The sequence below is a fragment of the Tursiops truncatus genome, chromosome 4, assembly GCF_011762595.2.
Source record: "Tursiops truncatus isolate mTurTru1 chromosome 4, mTurTru1.mat.Y, whole genome shotgun sequence".
NCBI classification, from domain to species: Eukaryota; Metazoa; Chordata; class Mammalia; order Artiodactyla; family Delphinidae; genus Tursiops; species Tursiops truncatus.
In genome coordinates, this window is record NC_047037.1 from 67,357,557 (window position 1) to 67,376,027 (window position 18,471).

The 18,471-nt window shown below is 38.3% G+C and overlaps 1 protein-coding gene across 5 annotated transcripts in view; it reads left to right on the top strand.

Moving 5' to 3' along the window:
* CCDC50 (coiled-coil domain containing 50) overlaps window positions 1–18,471 on the top strand; it is a 117,012-nt gene that overhangs the window by 53,349 nt on the left and 45,192 nt on the right. For 2 of the 5 annotated variants that reach the window (XM_033855623.2, XM_033855625.2), the window contains 2 exons: window positions 4,464–4,570; window positions 6,394–12,741. The exons of 2 other annotated variants lie outside the window; for them this stretch is intronic. In XM_033855623.2, the coding sequence (XP_033711514.1) occupies window positions 4,464–4,570; window positions 6,394–6,413 (127 nt within the window). In that variant the 3' untranslated portion in view covers window positions 6,414–12,741. One more of the 5 variants, XM_073804021.1, reaches the window with a different exon arrangement.

Genomic DNA, 18,471 nt, shown 5'->3' on the forward strand with positions numbered 1-18,471 from the left:
TTAAATTTTTTCTGAGTTTCATGGTCACATTAGTGTGTGCATGACATTTACATACACCTAAATTCCTTTCTCTGTGAGTCTCAACGTCCTAGGCAAATACTCATTTGAGTCATTGCAGATTGTTCTAACTCCCACTAGATCAAATAGCTGTGGCTATGCTATGTATACTTTCTGACTTCTCTCAAGCAGTCCTGGGTCATGGTTACGGAACGTCTGCTGTTTTTCCACTGCAGGTTCTCAACATTTAAGTCTCTGGGGAAGCAACCTTTATTTTTTCTTTATTTCTTTCTGTTGATTTTCAAAGGGAAATTGATTGGAAGAGGAAGAGAGAGCATTAAATAGAAAAAGACAAAAGTAACACTAAATCTAATATTTTGAAAACTCTAAATTATTGAAACTTTGTATTTTGGTCCTGATTATTAATAATATATTCATTAATTTTTTTTTTTTTTTTTTTTTTTTTTTTTGCGGTACGCGGGCCTCTCACTGTTGTGGCCTCTCCCGTTGCGGAGCACAGGCTCCAGACGCACAGGCCCAGCGGCCATGGCTCACGGGCCCAGCCGCTCTGCGGCATGTGGGATCCTCCCGGACCGGGGCACGAACCCGTGTCCTCTGCATCGGCAGGCGGACTCTCAACCACTGCGCCACCAGGGAAGCCCTTCATTAATTATTAAAACAAAAATTTTATCACACTGAAAAGTATACACTGTTGTTGCCACTCATTGCTCACACTTAAACTACGAGACTTGTTTCCTTGAAGAGAATATAGTGTCCTTAAAATGCCATACTCTACTTTTAAATCCATGGGCTTTCAGAAGATAAATACGTTTCAGAAAATTATATCAGGTTGTAAAGCTTTTAGGGCAACAGTAGTGTAGTTTGTCTAATTGTATAAAATTGGTTCCTCTTCCAGCTTTTAGTTCTGCACATGCCAAATGCCTTTTAAAGCAAATTTTAGAACTACATACTTCAGCTTTATTTACATCCCTGCAACAGCCAAGGAAAATAAGAAGTAACTAAACTGTTCTCAGTAGGTAAATAGGTGTGGCATATTATGCTTTTTTTAATGAAGGGAATTAAAATCATCTTTAGAGTTAGTAATTTTGCAGTCTTCGAAGTCCTTGGGCCTTTTAGAACACCTTGGCACCTTGGGCTTTTTTAGAATAACTTTGACAGCCTATGATAGAACAGTCTGGAATGTCTATTTAAAGGATTTATTAAAGTTGAAAACAAGTTTCTGGAATGTAATAGGTACTCTTTAAAATATTTGATGTATTTGATTATGAATAATCAAATGATCCTGTGTTAAAAATGGCTATTGTAAATGAGTGAGAAGTGGCCTATGACTAATAGAACTGAATTGAATTAAGAGGAATGTTTGTCTTTAAATAGCTTTTGCAGAAAGACTATATATGGCAAAACAAAAATGAATAAGAATTTTATGAAACCTATATTTTCATAGTTAAAACTTAAAGCCTATTATCTTATTATAGGTATCTTATACAACTAATACCAGAAGGTATGCTTTCTGGTTAGAGTCTGCGGTTTCCTCTTTCATATTTAATCATGGTGGAAGTTGAGTTATCCATTTGTACAGAAAGAGATGGTTTCAAGGGTTGAGAAACATGGAGCTTGCTAGTTCAAGACGTTTACTTAAGTGTAACAGTCATGGTTAAAAGTCATTTGCATTGTCTATTATAAGATTTCTAGTCTAAAAAAATAGAGAACCAGTAGGCAATCTGAGTTAATTCCAATTCTTTGTAATTGGAAAAAGTTTCAACCCAAGTTCCAAATTGTTTTAACTCTAGGATTGTATATTAATAATACTACTTGGTATTTTAGTTTTGCATTTTTCCCTTAGAAAAACTTAAGGATTTTATAAATCTCATTTAGTTCCTACAGTATTCTTATGAATATGAAATATATTTGTCTCCCTTTCCTCATTTATCAAGTATTTATTGAGCACTCTAATAAATTGTCCAGAGCTAAAGTAAGCAGCAGTCAAAAAAAGTTGTTTCCTGCTCTTATGAAATTTATAACCTAAACAGATAATTATACAAATAACTATTATGATTGTGTTAAATGCTAAGGATGAAAAATACAGGTTGTTAGCAGAGCATAAGGAGACACTTAAACTAGTCTAGGTGTCTAGGCGGGCTTCTTAAAGAAATGAATTTTGAGTGAATTCTGAAGCATATTTGGCTTTATCACTATTAGCTTAAAGATACAAATCATTTCATACGAGCAGTTGGAAACAAGTAATCCTAATACATCAAAAACTGTAGAACAAACTATTAGTTAACAGGATTTTTCCAACTTTGGATATGAATACCCTTAACTGAAGTAACTGTCTCCAGTGTAACAAATAGTTTGGTAGGACCCCTGGAAGCAGTAAGGCAAGATTTGTTCTCCGTGTAATCAAATATTGAACAAAACAGCACACCAAGAGAACTGAGGGCCTTCTAGATTCGTTTGTTTATCCTTATAGGGGGGATCCTAGAGAACTCGTTGGTGTCCTATACTTTGTTTCACTCTTTAGCATCCCTTTCCTTGATGATGAGTTGATGGTGAGGCAATAAACATAGAGTTTATTGTTTTTGTTTTTTTGCGGTACGTGGGCCTCTCACCACTGTGGCCTCTCCCGTTGCGGAGCACAGGCTCCGGACGCGCAGGCTCAGCGGCCATGGCTCACGGGCCCAGCCGCTCCGCGGCGTGTAGGATCCTCCCGGACCAGGGCACGAAGCCGTGTCCCCTTCATCGGCAGGCGGACTCTCAACCACTGCGCCACCAGGGAAGCCCAACATAGAGTTTTTTTGACAGTACCAGTTGGCTTGTGTTTCTCCAGTTTCCAGTCACCTAATGAGGGTATTAAAAAGAGTACAAAATAGAGCCTGCCACCCTGATTACCAATCCTGTTTTCTTGAGCCTAAGTTACTTCTTTAATTAACTTTCTTAATTCTGGAGTCAGATTGCTTTGTCTCAGCTGTCCCTGCCAAGTGTTATGTTACTTTTTAAAGGCGAATGTTATAAATATCCATGAATAATGAAAGGAAAACACTGATTTGATTTCTAATATTTGTAAACAAATGGTTCAAAAAGAAAAACAAGAAAAATGCCACGTTATTTGTTACACTCATATTTATCATATGTGTATAAAAATGTAAGAAAGTATAAAAACATATGCCACGTACCATTTGAAAGTATAAGGAGTATGTGTGCTTGTGTGTATGTGTGTGTGTGTTTGTATAATCTTGAATGCAGATAATGCTAATGATAAAAATACACACCTATGTAGCAGAGCATAGTATAGTAGTTAAGAGCACTGGTTTTGAAGTCCAGTTGAGTTTGAGCCCTGGCTCTACCACTAACCAACTGTGTGAACTTAGATCGCTTACCTGATCTAACCTAATCTAATTCTAAAATATGTGGATGATAGCTACCATGCAAACTCATTCTGAAAGTTGAGATTGTCTCTGTAGAGCCCATAGCATAGCCCTCAATATATATACACATTTACATCCGATGCTGACCTCTTCCAGACACTGACTACCCAGGGAGATACCTACTGCTTGGGTCAGGGTGAGAAATTTGAACACTTGTCCTCATTCTTATATGACAGAACCCATTATACCCAAACCGACCATAACTTTCCAAACTTCAAAATATTTATGCTTCCATATTGCATATATAATTACACGACGCATCCTACAACGTGGCTGTATATTTGGCAGGTCTTAACTTCATCTGGTTCCATGCTTTAACACAAATGTTGAGCATACCTTTAGGAAACAACAACCAAAAAAAGGGAGAGATTTTGTTCTATCTTTATCAGTGCCAAATGTCTGTAAAAATCTATGTTATATAAGTAAAATAATACAAAGTTTGGAGTATTAAAAGTTTCCCAATTTATTTTTACAGTTTGTCTTGTTTTGACATGAAAAGTCGCACATGTAATTGGTATCACTGCCCTTTCCTTCTCTAAGTTCTACTCTGCCACCTAGTGGTGTAAGGAACTTTGCTCTAAATTTTCTGTGTTGGCCAGCGTCCCCTCTCTGTCCTCCCTTCTTACCTGCCTCCCTCTCTCCCTTAATTACTTTCTTCCCTTCTATCCTTTCCTTTCTTTCTCTTTTTCTTCGTAATACCTACCAAAACAAAGTATACTTCTCATTAGTGGCAGTGATAACATTAATCTTTGTTTCTCTAGCCCTTAGCACAATGCCTCACACATATTAGGTGTTCAGAAAATATTTGTTTTCATTGAATTATGTGCATCAGAACAAAGGAACAGTAAGATTAAATAATTTATCCAAGGTCATGTAACTGGCTAGGAACTAACATGAGGATTCTAAAATATTCTGGCTTTGTATTTCTACTGAAAATGTCTTTGCCAAGAGATCCAGTGAGAGGTGGAATTGTTGTCATTACTCCTTAGAGTATCTCTTTAAATTCTAACTTTTTTTCAGGCCACTACCACCTACCATGACAGAGGCTGAGGATTTGGATTACACTCATTTTACAAACCAGCATAATTCCACACGTCATTTCTCAAAGTCAGAGTCTTCTCATAAAGGTAATAAAAATATATATGGTCAGGTTTCAGATCCGTTTTAATAATCCTCATGCTGTGGTGGAAAAGCCAGATGCTGTCTTATAGATCACTAGAGTGGAAAAATAAGTTATTCTTCCTCTTGGAAGATCATTGTAATAGTCTTCATTTTTTGGAAAACAAACAAAAATGATTAAAAAACAGAAAGCAAACACCTTAAGCTGAATACAGGACTTTTCTATGTACAGTTAGTCGACGCTTGAACAACACAGGTTTGAACTGCACAGGGGTTCATTTATACATGGATTTTTTTCAGTAATAAATATTACAGTACTACACCATCCATACTGGCTGAGTCTGCAGATGTGTATACAGAGGGCCAACTATAAATTATACACGGATTTTCAACTGTGCAGAGAATCAGCACCCCTAAACCCCACATTGTTCAAGGGTCCGGAGAGAGTTCGTTCATAGCTTTTATCAGATTCTTAAAGGGAGACTGTGTCCCGCATTTAGATCTACTGGGCTTTTCCTGTCTTGGCTCTTGTTTCTCATCTGCCCATGATTCTCTTAATTAGATTAAAATACGCACATACATACATACACACATCACACAAAACACATCACATGGAAGAAAAATGGGACAAAGAACATGAGAAAAAAATACGAGATCTAAGTTGGACCAGATCTTTAAAATGAAAGGAATAATCGGGTCTAGTTCCTCTACTAACCATATGCGTTCCCTTAGATGTATTTTTATGACAGTCATAAAATGAGTGAGGAAAATGTAGTTTCTCATATTAATTTGCTCATCGAAAAATGGAGGTGATTTTAATGGTATCAGCATGGTCAGGATTATATGAGTAAAATATATGAAAGCAGATTGCAACAGACTTTACAAAGATTAGGTCTTATCAATTGATGTTTGGTTTTTTTTACGGTTTTTGAAGATTTATTAGGTGATGTTTTCATTATCCTTTCCCAAATCTAATGATTGCCTTCCCGAACTTACTTAAATTTTCTTTTCTGAGGTGATTACAAGATACCATTGCACAGGTGCAACTCTAGACTAATTAAATTAGAATTTCCGGGGGCAGGTTTTGCCAGACATTTGTATTTTTTTAAAAGCTCTCCTTCTCCTGCTTCCCTATCATTCTGTCATTCATCCAATGTTGACATTAAGACAAAAAACATTACTTAAAAGATGAGATTAGTTGAATATTATCAAAACAACCCATACACTACAATTTCCATTGGTTGGTGGCCTTTTTACCATCCCTTGTTTAACTGGAGGAAGTTCATGAGGTTCTTTCTCAAATTATATACATGCATCACTTTTAGGAGGTGCCTTCCTGTCCTTGACATACATTTGATACATAATATTAAAATAACACATTGATTCTGAATGTAAATTCAACCTGGTTATCTGCAGGAGATTGGCTCCAGGACCCCCAAGGATCTCAGAATCCTCAGATACTCAAGACCCTTGTATAAAATGGCATAGCATTTGCCCCGCGTCCTCCCCTAAACTGTAAATCATCTCTAGATTACTTCCAATACGTAATACAGTGCGAATGCTCTGTAAATACTTGCAAACGTATGGCAAATTCAAGTTTTGCTTTTTGGAACTTTCTGGAAATTTTTCTTCTGACTATTTTCAGTCCATGGTGGATGGGGAACCTGCAGATATGGAGAGCCAGTTGTATCCTTACAACCAAAAACAAACAAAATATGAACCACTTGAAATGCATATAAATATAGGTAAATTATTTTACCTGAGCAGGGAGAAAAAGTGTCTCAGAGATTTTTCCTTCATCGTTTTTCTTCTTTTTTCCTTCTCTCTCCAGGTTTCCATTATAAGCCGTAAAAACCTAGGAACCTGCCTTGAAAACGGACTCACTGTAGCAAAATTACTGGATGATACAGAATGCATTCCATGCTTATTTTTTTCTCCTATATTTTGTATTCCTCAGATTTATCCTCAAGTGTTTTTTAGACCATAAATAATTTTCATTCATTTAAAATGTTTTGGTTATTCCTGATCACGTGGGCAGTACAAGAAAATCTAGCTTCTGAATATTGGGCAGTACAAGAAAATCTAGCTTCTGAATATTGGCCAATATATAGTATCTAAGAGCTCTATAAAATGCCATTTTCGTTAGGTATGGAGTATTGATATCTAGGGAATAGGCTTTATTTAGCAATTAGAATTTTGTGGAGATAATGATCAAAGTAACACAATGTTTGGATGCAATGCAGAATAAAAGAATATAAGAAATAGCTTTTTTTTTGGTTCATTAGTGTATGATATATTAAAAGACAGAGACATTTGCTTTTTACTATTCAAGGAAAGAAAAAAAATCACAACCATAAAATATTAAAAAAAAAACAAAAACCTGGAACAGTTGAAATATGTAACAGACTACCAGGACTGTAGAGGTTTTACGTATCCTTACATGCCCTCCTGGGAAGATTGGCCTAGATGTCGTTCACTAACACCGTCGCTGCCATTGCCTCCTCAGTAGCAAGGCTTTCTGAAGCCTCTGCGCATTGGACCATCTATTAGTATTTACTAGCAAAAATTTAATTCTGTGAAGTTTTAACTAAAGTCTGTGCAAAATCAACTGAAAATCGAAAAACTGAAAATGAAAAATTTTGTATCCCTTCTCTTACTTTACATTTACTTATAAAGCCGAAGGGAATGGAATTGGAAAGATGTTTCTATACATGGTGCTGCCATCATTTTCTGTAGCTGTAAGATTGATCATAGCAGCATATGTTGGCAACCTCTCAAAAATATTTTGTGTATCTGTCAAGAAGTAGATTAATTGGGCATGAAGTTGATAAAGGGGTTCTTCATCCAACTGTTTGGTTCTACATATTTGTTAATGACACAGGGGCATTGGATTCCTTTTGTGCCAGACCTTTAAACCCCTCTTCAAGAAATATGGAATTTTTTTCCATCTTCTAACCTCATGGAAATGCCTCTTTTCCCATACTAGTTAGTTAACATAAGTATCAGTCATGCTATATATATAAATAATATCCTTTCAGCCTGACTTCCTGTTATTTTTCATTGTATGAATCTGACGTTTTTGGCATTTTAGTGTGATGTTTGTTTAGGAAAGAAATCTGTGGGTGACTTGAGAAAAACGGTTAATCCATTCTTTTCTGGCTTCTGTTTGCCTTATCTTTTGAGATAGTCTTTAAAGTTGGGCAATATTCAGGAAGCTTTTTAGACTAGTTTCTCAGAGCAGATTTGGGTTTTTCATTTTGAGAAAGATCTTTAGTTTCATAAAGTTTTTGGACTGTGTGAACTTAAGTAAAAGATATCTAAGAATTAAGTTTTGGGAAAGTGATAATCTAGAAAGAAACAAAACCCTTAAGGATGTAGTCATTTCAGAAAATTGGGGAAAGGAAGAATAACAGGACTTTGAATGTCCAGGATGAAATGAATGAGAAAAAGTCTTTATTTAAATAGGCAAGGGCAGACCAAACGGAGACCCTAGCCTTAAATCAAATTCCAGAGGGTGGTTTCAATATCCAAAGTTTAGGTATTGTTGATTTACAGTAATGCTATATTTTTCTTTGTCTGCCCTGTGATTTTGCTTCATGTTTTAAAAAGTTTTTTATGGTAGCTTTAAAGAAAAAAAAAACAGTATATTTTTACTTGAAAATCAGGCAAATGGGCAACATTTGCCATATTTTTATTTTATAAATGTTTATTTTTCTATCTCATACAATGATCAGTTCTTCTTTTCAAATTCTACATTTCTCTTGCCTCTCATGTATTACTTCATCCAGTCGTATTTATTATTGTAAAATGCTAACTGGATATATTTTACTCAAAACAAATGTCAGGTGAGTTAACACGTGACCAGGATGTTAGTGTTTCAGCTGTCTTAGTGAGTGACCAAAGGTGGTATTTCCCTCGTGACACACAAATTCAGCATCTGTATTGAAAATTTGTTTTTTTTTTTAAGGTTTTTAAAAGATTAGAATTTTTAAATATTTTAATTTAATTTAATTTTTTGTGTAAAGCAAACACTTTAAGGAGTATCAGAATAATTCTTTCCCTGTGAGTAAGGAGACAGATCAAATTCAACCAGTCAATTCCTCTTACTCTCATTCAAATAGTGTAATTGTTATCTTTGAGACTATAGAAGCAACTAACAATTGTATTTTAAGAAACTGCCAGACATTCTTCACTGTGTTCTCTGCTTTTCACTTTGTCATTTTTATATAAATGTGGAAGCATTTATTTTGTTCCTGTTCCTACTGCTGGAACACATGCAATTTAATTTTTAAGCCCACAATGTATTATGCTTTAATGTTGTGATGTAAACTAATACTTCTGGCCTTTAGAAAATCTCTCTGTTTCCATACCTGTGTTCTGTGGAGACCAGGTCTCACTGACATCAGTATCACTGAATGAGCACAGTGCGTTGTGGAGCCTTATCATAAGGCTACTGGACATGCACACCCCATTGCCGCAACCTAACTTTTTGTAAGTCATCGCCTGGAAGCAAGGTTAGATAAGGGTAAGATTAAATGTTCTGAGTTGAAAATAATGTGACTCTACTGTCTAACCATTGTTAGACATAATTTTATTGGGAGACTGGACGGTTGCTACACATGCTTTAAAATAACACTGCAATTTTTGGAAGGTGACTTTGCATACAAAGTCTTGGACTTACTATTTCCCAAGTGACTTTACAACAACCAGCAGCAGACTAATGAACTGCAGGAAAGACTATATGGTTTTTGATCATAGAGAAACATCTAAATTAGAAAAGATACGGATAGATGCTCCCAGGAGGAAAACCTTTTTAGAATGGCAGTGGCCACTTGGATCTAGATCAACATATTCCATAATGCGTGAACTTGGGCCTGTGTTCCACTGGACTCACGAGGAAATTAGGAACCAGACCTGTTTTCCCCTTTTCTTCTATACTGTGGCCCACAGTGGGACTGGACCATGAATAAATCCGTTGCAGACATTGTCCGTACCTTTCGCACAATCTTGGGACTTTTCAGTATAAAACTGATTAACTTTCAACTGATTATTATTTTTCTTTACTACTGTCAAATGTTCTCTGAATTTTGTCTTGTGCCAGATTGCTCTTTGGAAACACCTGGTATAATATGGTGCATTTAGTTTACCACATAAGTGGTTAACACTCTAGGGCCTTGATTTTTAATGAGTGTTGTCTTTACATAAAAATCACGTTGGGGAGTACCAAGATTATTCCTTTATTCAGTGATGATCTCCTTGAAAGATAACTGTGGTGATTGGCTGTAATATCCTCAGCCACATAAAGACGTAAGACCCCTGTGTAAGCAGCTTTCTGAAGGACTGAGAACAAGATAGAACTTGCACTCAAAGGCTTTTTTCCCTTTTGGGAAAGCACTGTTTGTGTTGGGGACGTTAATACGGAAAAGGGAATCCTTCAGGTAGATTTCACTGTTACATACTGTGCTATATTCTGATAATACTGACTTTTTAGAAACAAGCATACAGAAATCAAAACCTGCTCTTTGAGCGAAAAGGAAAAGAAACAAAGACAAAAACATTTTTGGAGTACTTTGTCCATTGCTTACTGCTTGGAGTCAGAGAAAAGTTAGATAAAATGATCCCATTTTTCCTCCTATCTGGTGGTGCCTGTGAGTCTTAAAGCCATAACTGCTTATCTTACTGGTGATAGGATCCTTCTTTTCTCCCTAGTCCGTAGTAGGTCATCTGGGCAGGGAGAAGCAAACTGGAGACTGGCCTGATAATGCTGCACGGGGCACCCAGGGTCACCCAGCGTTCTCTGGGAAGAGTCTCTTTTATCCCTGAGGATACATAATAAGACTGTTAAAGGGAAGAGTTGAGGCTGTTGTTACTCTTGCCATTTAACTCTCATTAGAAATGCTGAATTTATTTCTAGAGAAATCAAGAAGGAAAGGGTAAAGTAGGAAATCCTCACTTCTACAGTCACTTTTCTTAGGAGACCTGCACTGTATGCCAGCAACGTCTGTGAGGAGCAGTATTGCCTTAAATTAGTTTGATTCTGACCAAGGTCAGTGTACTGTATTTCCTATATGTGAACGACTGTCAACTCTCCATTGAGATATAAAATTCACAGGTGAGCCCCAGACATCCTCATCATCAGAAGCTTTGGACATCCTCACACCAAGCTGTGAGTGACGTCCATGCTGATAAGTATGTCATTCCATTTCAAATCGCCTCTCCATCTGTGAATGAGCAATGGCATGACCAAGAAGGCTAGTAGTAGGCGAGAGCGAATTTCCTGACCGGATTCTTCAGGTGATCACTTCCTAAATAATTGAGAGTTGACTGTCCTCCTTTTCCATGGCTACTGTGTAGAAGATATTTCCGAAGGTTCTCTTATGCAGTGTGAAGTCATTACGTTTTGTAAGAATTTCACCAACACTCTTATATATTAAAATGCATACATTAACAAAAAAAGAAAACCAAACAAAACAGAGACATTTACTCAAATGGGAGATTTGTTGATATGAAGAGTGTTTGTATTTTATTACTTTTAAGAGAAAATCAATCTGAAACTTTTGCTATGGTAGGGGAGACACCAGAGTGTGTTTTAGGGTTGTATTTGATGCTAAAGACTAACACAATCATCTAAGTAATCATGTTGATTTGTGGAAATGTCTGGTCCTAAAAATCATTCTCTTTGCCCTTAAATATGTGTGAACACTGCCTAGATATATGTTCCTAATAGACCTAAATGTTTTTGTGTATTCTCAGCAAACTAGAAAATTTTTCTCTCATCTTGAGTAACTTTTTCATAGCATAAGGCATTTCAGATAAGAACAGAACTAATTGTGTAACTTAGTGCCCCATGATTCATTGCTGAGTTTCATATAGAAAGAATGGAAGAATTGAAAGACAGGGGTCAAGTGACATTTCCTTCACAAAAGAGCAAGGATTAAGGACAGCAAAGAGAAGACAGTTGAGAGAATATACTATTACACATCATACATATACTTAGGATAAATTTTTGTTGCACTGAGTTTCAGACCATAATTGCTAAAAGAGTTTCTAACTCTTTCTAAATTTAGTGAGAGGGTTTTTGATATCAGAATTTCTAAAATTTCTTATTGAATTAGCCTCTGAAATCCCCGTAGGCTATACCTTCAGCTTTGTCATAGACTGAAAGCCAAATGCCCTTTCTCGGATATAGCTATATTTTTCGCTTGCCTCTTAAAGGCAACCCAATATTTAGTTCATGAAGTATTATGATAGCATATAAAAATGATGTTCCAAAATGAAAATTCTCTGTAATGCGGTTTTCCTTAAGAAGAATCCATCCCAACACTACTGTATTTTGAAAGGTGCCGAATTATAAAGTATAGGAGTTTGTTCATATAAATCAAGTTGCTCAGGAAATTTGAGGTGGTGCTGTCATTTGTCTCAAAATTTGGAAAAGTATCCTCTTGCAAGAGGTAACTGCACAGTGCCCAGAGGTTTTGGATGCTTTGGTAAGAAAGCCCTTTGACATTTGGAAAGTAGATGTTTAAAAAACAAGTGAGATGTTATCTCAAGTGCTCATCAGTTTGTAGCCAAGCCCCAGAGGGAAAGGCAGCTTTGAAATAGTTACTTCATGGAACTGAACAGAACCTTAATGGAATAGAGTTGCCAGTCTGAGGACAGAAAACAAGGAGGCCACCTCAAATCACGTGCCTATCTAGAGATTAAGTGAAACTGTGAGGGACACTGGATGCCTTAAGGTGACTGATGTTGGGTACCAGTGGGTATGTGTGCACGCTTCTGGAAGAAGTTGATGGAAACAGTCTGTTTCAATCCACCTTCATACAGCACAGGTTTCTGCTCATGACCTCATTGGGGAAAGTGAGAAATGTGGTGCTGGAGACGTTCTTGTGTCTTGGGCGACTGAGGTGCTAACGTCATTCAGAATCCAGTGCTCAAGCCTCCCTTCAGTGCCAGTTATACATCTTCATTCATTCATCTATGCAAGCTTGTGTTTCAGTGGTTCGTTTTTTACACCTTGTGACCCATTGGATTCTTTCAATATCAGGTTTAACATTGATATTATGAATCATTTTTAAACCAAAGTATTGTATAAGTCCGTGTGCTTGTTTTCCTGAACGGATGGAGGCAAACACCAATCTTGTCCTTTTCTCTTAATACAGTCATCCATTTATTACGTTAATGGTCTCTGTCTCATGTTTTCTTTACCACATTCAAGGACTTGGGAAGATCTGGGAATATTCATTTGTTTTTTCTTCTTTACAAAATTAACCCTAATGTATCTTTGTTTAATAACAGTAGCTTTTTATCTTATTCTGGTTACTGTAACCATGTATAATACTATACTTCCTAGTACATTAACATTCTCAACAAGTACTCCCAAGTCCAAATCCGTTAGGAAAAAAAAAAAAAATCCGTTAGAGAAGTGGCTTTGTTTTGTGTGAGGTGATTGGTGGCTTGGTTGATGCATTTGAAAGAAAAACAGGTAAGTGGATGTTCACACAATAATCCGAATGATCAAAGGCTCCGTGAGGCCAAAAACCAAGTCTGCACCGCACATGCAGTCCATGGATGTTAAAAATAGACATTAATAATAACCAGCATTTAACATTTTACCTTTATGAGGTGTTTCTTTATCTAATTTTCTTTACTAGACTAATCATGATGAGGAAACTGATTCTGCAGAAATGTAGCAGGTTACTTAAAAATAAGATACGGGCTTCCCTGGTGGCGCAGTGGTTGAGAGTCCGGCTGCCGATGCAGGGGACACGGGTTCGTGCCCCGGTCCGGGAGGATCCCGCGTGCCGCGGAGCGGCTGGGCCCGTGAGCCATGGCCGCTGGGCCTGCGCGTCCGGAGCCTGTGCTCCGCAACGGGAGGGGCCACAGCGGTGAGAGGCCCGTGTACCGCAAAAAAACAAAAACAAACAAAAAAAAACCCCTCATAACAAAAATAAGATACTATTTTCAATGACTGTTAAACTGATTTTTAAAGAGGTAACTAGTGGGTTGGCCACAAAGTTCGTTCGGGGTTTTCATGGCGCTACGGAAAAACCTGAATGAACTTTTTGGCCAACCCAATATTTAGTTTCCTTCGGCCAGACTCAAGACCTCACTTCCTTCTCTGGCAAATATTACAGGGAATCTAAGTGATCTCTGTTATACATCTATACTGTTGTGAAAACGTGTTAAGGAAACCTAATCCAAAATTGGAGTTGGGAAGCCACGAAGGGAGGGCTGTCGCACGTGCCACGCGTTACAGCTTGTATAGTTCAGCAGGAAGGAGGAAGAGATCCTCTCTCACCTGGCAACAGTAAGCTGCCCTAATCTTCAGCCAATGAGAAGCCGCCACCACTTCAAAATCTCATTCTCCTCCAGTGAACTTTTGTTCAAAACAACCCCTCCCCATTTGTTCTCCAGACTTGCTTATGTTTCAACATAGTTGGATTGTCCCAAATTGCAAGTCCTTTGCTTTTCCCATATAAACTAATTTTTGCTTAAGGAAAATTGCTCTTTGCTCTGTTTAAGGTTTACACTGTGTATCACTACCAGACACCTAAGGAGCACTGGTGATATGCAGACATTACAGTATTTTTTAGTTGAAGAAATGTGATGTGTTGATTTCAGTTTCTAAAGAATGGGTGAAAGTTGCCAGGGATAAAAGTTTGCATACCTAAAAGTCATTTAAAAAATTAAATATGTAATTAAGGCAGCTCCTCTTAATCTGTGGCAGGAGGTACCCAATATACCTGGGTGGGTTTTGTGGGTATGGCTGGGTCCGAGTGTCAGGCTGTGGCCATGTGGTGTGGAGAGGTAGCACACTAGAAACTCCTCAAAGACAGCCAGGAGAACCTTAGCTGCCTTCTACTCCTTGGAAATTTAGAGAAATCTCAGAAGGCTTTGGAGTACTACATGTCACAGGGTAGGGATTTGAAGAAATTTCACCCACATATCAAGGGGCAGAAAGATCACGTGTTTCCTCCCCATTGTATCTGAGTTACGTGCTTAAACAAACATGAACTAAACACTGCAGTAGAGCCAATGACTAAGGAAATCGACAGGAATAAGGAGGTCTGAGTCCTAGTCCTGGCTTTTCTGTGAACTTGGTTCAGGACCTTGGAACACCACTTATCCTTTCTACTAATAAGCTCATTGCAGTGAGAGTTGGCAATCTGTAAGTACTCCTTCAGGTCGAATATTCTAGGATCCTGGCTGTCAAGATGTGCTGGGTTCCTTTAAGATACCTCAAAAAGAGAAGAGCCTCATGCCCTACTGGGAGCCTGGAAAATCCCGAACTCTTCCTAGGCATTCGTTTGAAAGGCCTCATTCCTGAACTCGTGTCCTTTAAAAAAAAATTTTTTTTTGTTTATTTTGGACAAAAATTGTATATATTTCAGGTGTACAATGTGATGTTTTGATGTACGTATACACTGAAATGATTACCTCAATCAAAGCAGCATACCCATCGCGTCTCATACTTACCTGTGTGTGCAGGTGTGTGTGGTGAAAACGCGTGGGACCTACTCTCTTAGCAAATCTCTAGTATATACCACATTACCATTAACTGTAGTCACCATGTTGTACGTTAGTCTCCAGAACTTATAACTGTGTGTTTGTTCCCTTTGCTGATCTTGTGTTCCTGACTGCGCTGTTCTGCTCCTAGCTCCACACCCAGCACATTGCCCTCAACTTAACATGTGTTCCTCTAACCAAATCTGTCTCTTTCTATCCCCAAGCTTCAACTATGACCCTCTTTCACTGAAAGGTCTTTAGATATTCTTGTGAACTCTTGAACCTCCAGCTAGTATATACCTTACTTCTCATACTCCCGAAACGTATATTTCTGACCGATTCCTGAGCCTTTGGTCATGTGAATTGTGACGTGCACCTGCCACACTTGATTATTTTGTGTCATTCCTTTCCTGATCTGTGCCGTCACGAGCAGTGCTCTCAGTGTCTGCCTGATTTTGAGGAAGATTTTCCGGCTGACCCACCAAGCACCTGCCCTCAAATCCCTGACCAGGCCTTGGGGACTCTCAGACACAGAGCTGGGGGCGGGGTGTGTGTGTGAGTGTGTGTGTCTGCAGGTATATCTGCCATTGGCAGATGTGTGTGTAAATGACAGTGGACTTTTCTGGCCTGGAGAGGTGGGTACCAAGTGATATATCTCAATTTTTCCTTTTATGGATCATGCTTTTGGTGTCAAGTCTTATGAACTCTGCCTAGTCTTACATTTTTTTTGCGGTACGCAGGCCTCTCACCGCCGCGGCCTCTCCCGTTGCGGAGCACAGGCTCCGGACGCGCAGGCTCAGCGGCCATGGCTCACGGGCCCAGCTGGTCCGCGGCATGTGGGATCTTCCCAGACCGGGGCATGAACCCGTGTCCCCTGCATCGGCAGGCGGACTCAACCACTGCGCCACCAGGGAAGCCCTTCTTTTGTATTTTTTTCTACAAGTTTGTAGTTTTAAGTTTTATATTTAAATCTTTGATCCATTTTGAGTTAATTTTTACATAAAGTGTGATGTTTAGGTCAAGGTTTATTGAAAGTCGTGACTAACGGAGATTAGGCCTCCTTTTATATCATTCTAACAAGAAAGGGGAGAGATGTCTTGTTGCTGCCCGGTGTGGAGGAGGTCCAGACTCCTCACATGGTCCCCACTGACACTGTGTATGTGTGTGGTCAGGGAGAGGACATGGTGGATGGCTCATCGCCTTGGGGATGTAAGTCCCAGCTCCCTACTCTGCCTTCTCTGACACCACCCTAGTATGATAGGGGGTCGAGGGTCCTCCCTACAGCCTAACAAGGCTGAAGGTCTAAGTGTCCCACCAGGCCGTTGCTGGCAAGGGGAGTCATGGAGCCATGCGTTTTCTCTGTGGTGTTTGGCTGGAGTAGAACTGTTGTTGTCTAAACGTATCTGTCTTGCCAGATTGTCCCTTTCCCAGTTCTCTGGCTAGAGATAGCAGGCCCTTGGTTGGTGCCTTTTGTTTTCTGGGCCTCTTGGTGTTTCCAGGTTCCTGGCTTCTTCAGATCCAAGTCTGATATATACAAGGCAAAAAGAAAACCCAAGGAACTCAAAATCATGTTGTTCCTGGGGTCCCCAAATCCCTCATCTTTTTTTTCTCTACCATTTTAAGTCTTCTTGTGTTTGTTTTCTATATAACATTAAAGGTTTTTTTGTTTGTTTGTTTTTTCTTGCATTTAGTGGGAAGAATAGGGAGAAGTATGTTTATTTCATCTTCCTACAAGTGGAAAACTCCACTATTTACTTATATATTAAACTAGCATTTTTATGCTTTGTTTAGGTTTTGATGTTTAGTTCACCTGGAGTTTGTTTTGATATAATTTAGCTTTATTTTATTTTCTCACCCTGTTGGTCCTTTCTTTCTATGTCATTTATTAAGCAACACACTCATTTCCTGTGGATTTGAAATGCCACTATTGTAATGATTCAAATTCTGTATTTCCTCATTTAAAAAAATTTTTGTCTTAGTTCCTAGTCTAGTACTACATTTTAAATCATGAAATTAACATCTAGTGAGACGTTTCCCCTTGATGACTCTTTCAAAATATGTCTATGGCTATTCTTTCATATTTCTTCCTCCAGGGGAAACTTAAGATCACTTTGGCAATTTTCTTTTTTTTCATCATTTCATTTATTTATTTAGTTGGTATATTCTTTTATTGCTAAAAGGGCATATTTTATGTTATGCATATTTCTTGTGTCTGATGGAGATTTTCGTGAACATCAGAGGTGAAAAAAAAAAGAAAAGGAAAAAATCTCTCCTAGTCTTTGCAGATTGACTCTGTTCTGAAGCCCTCCTTTAACACTTAGCCAGACTTTCACTGAGTCTAAGATCTACCCAAGGTCAAAGCTTGAGTTCTGAGGTCTTTTCTGAGCATGCATCTTGCCCTGGGCATGTGCATGGCTTTCTAAATTTCTCCATAAATATGGGTGCTTTTAATTGCTCCAATTTCACAAAGAAACTCTCTCCCCGTTTTTTTCTCCTAAGACCAGCTATCTGTTGTCTCAACTGTAATCTCTTTGAATGGTTTATCTACTTTGCAATGTTTTCAAATGATGCCCACTGCTTTTCTAGCCTCGGTGAATTCCAACTTAGGCAAAACAGAGATGAGGATTTTGCATCACTCCTTCAGGTAGCCCCCCAGTCAAGTTATAAAGATTTACACAATAATTTGCAAATAAATTCTGCTCTGCTTCCTTTGGAACCAGGGACTAGGGTGCCCCAACTGGGAATGGAGGCTACTGTCTTCAACTGTGGCTGAGCCAGAGAAAGGGGCGGGGCGATGGCGAGTAAAATGCCTAGAAGCTTTTCTACTGTTTTTAAGTTAACTTTTTCTGGATTCTGTGTTCACTTGGTTAATGTAAACCTATGACTGTTTTCCGTAGTTCTGACAAAGTTTCTGCTTATTTCTAGATATTTCTGTGGCAGAATTTGGAGCTTGGAGGCGCCAACGTAGTCACTTGGCTGCCATCACTCTGGGCAGTTTCTTAAAAAGCAAATCTGAGTCATTTTATAGATTAATGTTGGGAAATTTATCTTACTATGCTTTTCATGAGTAACGAGAGGAGTAATAAACAGTGGAGTACAATTTAGCTGTCAAAAGGAACGAGGGAAATCTCAGCCATGGAGTCATTTCTAGGATATATTTTTAAATGAGAAAAGGAAGGTGGTGAAAGCATAAAGGTTTTGCATCACGTGTCTGGAAAAGGGGGTGTGTGGGGATGCTGCTGTGTATGCATGTTTCCTTATAATAAGAAAAAATGGTATGTTTATAAAAATTTTAAAAGTTAGCTATAGGGAGGGAGGAAATACATGTGTAGGGGATATGTAGAAGCTAGACATAACGGGATATACCTTATCTTGTAGATTTGATGTTATAACCAGATACTTA